The sequence below is a fragment of the Medicago sativa genome, chromosome 5 (genome assembly GCF_051527215.1).
Source record: "Medicago sativa cultivar Bolivia chromosome 5, Bolivia_mono, whole genome shotgun sequence".
NCBI lineage: Eukaryota > Viridiplantae > Streptophyta > Magnoliopsida > Fabales > Fabaceae > Medicago > Medicago sativa.
In genome coordinates, this window is record NC_140753.1 from 63,739,058 (window position 1) to 63,744,231 (window position 5,174).

The 5,174-nt window shown below is 34.8% G+C and overlaps 1 protein-coding gene across 1 annotated transcript; it reads right to left on the bottom strand.

The window, feature by feature from the left end:
• Positions 1-398: 398 nt before the first annotated feature.
• Positions 399-4,311, bottom strand: HAG2 (histone acetyltransferase of the GNAT family 2). The gene is made up of 10 exons (XM_085709028.1): positions 4,153-4,311; positions 4,016-4,057; positions 3,314-3,423; positions 3,131-3,199; positions 2,959-2,997; positions 2,794-2,870; positions 2,623-2,698; positions 1,715-1,796; positions 1,457-1,617; positions 399-1,343 (listed from the first exon to the last, which is right to left on the bottom strand). Exons 1-10 carry the CDS (start codon positions 4,235-4,237, stop codon positions 681-683), a joined length of 1,404 nt encoding a protein of 467 aa, XP_085565154.1. The 5' UTR covers positions 4,238-4,311; the 3' UTR covers positions 399-680.
• Positions 4,312-5,174: the final 863 nt, after the last annotated feature.

Consider the following 5,174-nt stretch of genomic DNA (forward strand, 5'->3'; position numbering starts at 1 on the left):
CTTGTTATAAAAACTAAAAATATAATGCTAATACACGCCCTTGAGGCATTATTTAAGAAATTAAGATTACTGGGTAAAATTGAGATAAAAGATGATAAGCTACTCGAATTAGCTTATAAAAAAAACACTATAAGCTTGTAAAAATAAGCTATAAGCTCATGGGACAATGACGCTTACCAAACATGTCCTTTTTAATTATACAAGTTTATAAAACAAACTATAAGCTCAAAAAAATGCCTTGCCAAACAGACCCATAAGTGCTTATCATGATAAATACTTATCCTATAAGCTGCAAAATAACTCGTTTATCCAAACAAGATCTAGTTAATAATGAATCTAACCAAAAAAACCTAGAACCCATGCATTCCTTCGATGTGCCAATCTAACAAAAGCAGAAATTTTTGAAAAAGACATCACTTTGATATCGACAATCAACTTCTATGTTTGCGAAAATTAATCTCAGTTATAACAGCTCAAGGCTACATCCAATGGTTCCTTCACAGCCTATGATACGAAAATTACAAGAACAGCCTAAAACAGTACTGACTGCCTCAAACGAGTTTTTGTTTTCTCTTTGCCAATGTAAAAATGTGTAACAAGATAACAATTTCTCTGATTGTGAAACCAAACTCAGATTGGTCAGCAGGAAGTACCAAAGTTCACGTTGAAGAATGACAAACTCAATTAGCAGCCACCTCTGAACTCCCAAGAGGCGAGGTTACCTTTTCGGAGATCAACTGAATTTCCTTCACCCTATCCTGAACTAACTTCCGGAGTTGCTCTTCTTGGCTTGTCTGATTGTCATCCATCTGTACAGCAATATCTTCACCAGCCCCTGATTTAAACATGACAAATGACATCTCCTCATTGACATCGCAGGGAACTTCAATAAGTTGCTTCCCAGCAGTCCCAGAATCTTTCCCCAAAATATCATACTTCACACGTTCAGAAATAACGCTGACAAAGTTCTCCAGGTACTTGTCAATAGGATTGAGGCCAATGTAGATCAAAACCTCCCAACACTTGAGAAACTGTGTCTTGGTAATTTTCAAATTTTTCCGTACATCCTCAACAGCACTGGAAGGTGGAGTAAGTCGAGGAGAATGTGTTTTCTTCGATAGATTTCCATCCTTTAGGATTGAAACAGCCTTAGTAACTAAATGCTGGATTGGCTCAAAACGAAGCAGGCGTTGTGTGTCAACACAAGAACGGACATGTTGGAAGTTATCTAACGGCTCTTCTACAGTGAGGTCAAAAACATTTTCAGCTATAGCAACATCATTGAGCACTTCGAGAAGGTAACGGCCATAACCCTTGTGCTGATATGGAGGCAATACCAGTATCTGCCATCAACATAGAAATAGAACTTGAGAGTATTCTAATAGAAACATGATATAAGTTGAAAGTAATTTTGAGAGCATTGCAGCTATTAAGGAATATCCAGTATATGACATACCTGACCCAGACGCAATCGGGAGTTATCGGGATAGTGGTAAAATCGATAAATGGCAGTAAATCCAAGCAACAAACATTGGATCTCTCCCTGCTGATCAGTTTTCTTCTGAACCACGACATACAGCTCCCACATTGGATCAGTAACATCAATGGGACTGCTACCTATATGACACAAGAGTTTAACAGAAAACTACATTAGCAAGCAATCTAAACATTGCATAGAACAGGGGTATAGAGTAGTAAAATGAGTGAAAATTACCATCAACAAGGAGAAGAACAAGGGGTATTATATGACTGTAAAGTTGTCCAGTAGCCATGTTGCCTGCTTTCAAACGCACAACCTGGGGTCCAGTAGATAGACAACAAAATAGCATTCTTAAAATGTGCATATGAAAACAAAAGACATCCCAAAGAAGTTTAAAGGATAATGAACACAAGCAAAAACTTGTGTTTCAGAATACTGTTTTTTATTAAAGAAATTTCTTTAGCTGAACATTTTCATTGAAAGGAAGTTTGTTCAAATTGAAGTTAATTATAATTGTTAAATGTACATTTGGACACTGGATGGCCAGAATTTACAACACCATACATAAGTTTACTGGACAACTCAAAGAACAAGTGTATTTAACAGCTGAAGATTTGGTAGAAAAGGAGGATGACTAGTCACAGAAAAGTGGGTATCAGCCTAACCAATTAATGCCATTGGGGGTCAGTGAGAATTTGGCAGAGCCATGTAAAAGTTGTCACATAGCAGGCTCTCCTTAAGAATAATGGTATTAAGAACAACGTTATACTGACAGTCATAAATACGCATACAAAGAACAGACGGTCAATAGGGACACACAATTTACTGGACACACAATATTTAACAAGAAATTTGAAAAAAGTCGGTCAATAATAAAAATCATAATTTGAGATGATCACTAACAGGAAAAAGCTTAAGTGAAAAGCAGCACAACAAATCTATTCTGTCACTCTATTTCCATGTCTAGAAAAAAGTATTTAAATTAGATGATTGGTCAAGACATAGTGAAATTTGAGATGTAGCATACTAGCATGTATAAATAAGGATTTTTCATAGATAAAGTTTTATGCCAGGCCTTCAGAGTCAACTACCTTATCTTTTAACTAGAGTGCAATAAATTGAGCCTAAATGCAAATTATAACCTCAACATTAGAAGCATCCGAATCAGTATGCTTGAAAGCTTTGTGCTTCAAAACCTCCCCAGTTGAGATGCTTTTACTGTAAACCAAATTAAAGTCACCATCCACAGTCTTAACAATTTTATAAAACTAATTTCATTTCAGGTATCATAAAAATCAGCAAAGCCTTCATACCTGACAAAATCCTTGTCCAGCAAATACTTTTGAAGGAATTCATCCCTGTTATCAACAAGAGTCTCAGCAAAAATTGCCTGCAGAAAAGAATAAACCAAATTGAAGGGTCATGTGCCAAAGGTACTCAACATAACATTCAGTGACACGGTAGACGTTGATGCATACCTGAAGAGCAACTTTAAGATCTGTGATCCCTTTGCCGCGCTTCAACAATCAATTAACACATTCAAATGAAACGTCAAAATCCACAGATAATTATGAATTAACCAATACTGTAAACAAAGAATAAGAACATTTTTTGCATTAGTTTGTAAGTCTAAACAAATTCAGAGCTTACATCAGCGGAGCTCTCAAAAGCAATATCAGCATATGCATAAAATGATATTCTGCTAACCCAGACCTTAATCTGCAAAAGAAGCCCAAACAAGCTTAAGATGTAAGCACACACCACGAAACATTCAATTACATGTATTTATAAAAACAAAAATAAAAATCATGTTACTGTTAAAATGATACAGACCTTCAAACCCTCATAACCATAAATTTTCCCATCATCATCAAAATAGCTATTCAAATCCACAGGATTGATGATAAAACTCTCCGGAGCATCAAACTCTTCTTTGCTTGAAACTGTACAACCATAGCACAATAAATATGGATGCAAATTGCAAAATCAAAGCATATCGATAACAAAATATGAAGCACCGACACGGACACAGACAAGGACACTAAACACTACATTAGTAGAAATTTAAGAAAATGACATAATTGAATGCAGTTACATGTACCGGAGACCGGACACACCTTCAATCATTGCATCGTCAGTGCTAAAGACAACCAAAAACATCCCAAAAAGAAAGAAGAAAAAAAAAGAACACAGCAGATAGAATTATAATCGTCAGAAAACTGTGTCCCGTACTCGGGCAAACCCCATTTTCATCTCCCAACTTGACAACATTTTAAATTAGTGCCAAAATTTCACTAAAGAAACATGAATATTTAACATTTTTAACCAACCAAAAAAAACTTTATAAAAAACATGCCAGTTGCAAAATCACAGCATATCAATAACAACCTAAAAGAAAATTGAACAGAAAATGAAGATATTGAAGTTATAATTATAAGAATATAGTGTCTTTTCATCACAAACTTGACAACATTTTTAACTTTAATACCAAAACATCACTAAAGAAACATGAATCTTTTAACATTTTTATCATACCCAGAAAGATTCTGATGCAGTCTTTGGCTTCAACTCCAGCATCTACAAAACGCAATGGAAAAAAAAATCGAATAAATCACAGCGAAATGATAAAAAGAATTAAACAAAAAATGAGTAAAAAGAAAAAGAAAACTCGCCTATGCCGGAAAATCCAACACGCCGTTTCTTCTTGGTTTCATCGTTGGGATCTGATTTCAAAGCGTGCTTCTGTTTCTGACCCATTTTGATTCTCTGTGTTTTCTTCTTCTGAGAATGAAAAAGGGGTTAGGGTTTATACTCAGAGCGGGAAATGAATTGAGAGGGAGGGGGAAACTAGATTAGGGCTTTTAAATAACAAATCCTATTGGGTTTTTGGGCTAATAAAGTGATGGGCCAAAGTTGAACAGTTGAATCGTATTTTGAAAAGATTATTGCTCTACTCCCATTTTTTTTTTTTTTTTCTCATTCCCATCAAATAGCCGAGCGTGAGTTAACTCACGTATGTATATTTGTCAGCGTGAGTTAACTCACGTATGGTGGGAATGAACAAAAATTGATGGGAGTTAACTCAATTATTATCATTCTCTCTCAAAATCTCTACCAAAATCACTCAATCTCAAAATCATCCAAAAATTTTCATCTAAATGACAAGTAAGTAATCACTAATGCTATTAACATACATTTTTGTTGGTGTATTTGATTTTTTTTTTTATAATTTTAGTTTTAGTGGTAATTTAAATTTTGATTTGTTTTTTTGGTAGAAATTAATCAATATTTACATCTAATGAATAGAGTTATGTTGCTTAAATATTTGGATGTTTATATTGTAGTTTTGAGTTTTAGGGTTTATGTATAATTTGCACAATAAGTGTTTGATGTAATGTTTGAATGAATTTTTCATTTATTGTTAATTTCTTATGGTGTATATCTGAAACAATAGACAATTTGTTCAGCGCTCAAGTACGTTTCAACGCTGGAAACCCTTATTTGTTCAAGGTTCGAGACAATGTCACGCTAAAGGATCTGAATGATCAATTGAATGAAATCAATCAAGGACTCAACCCCGGAGACACAAGGAGGGTGGATGACGTTCAATATGCACGTCCCAGTTTAATTCAGTCCGACAAGATAACGCTAACAGACGATGATTGCTTGAGGAGCATGTTCTTCGTATATTGTC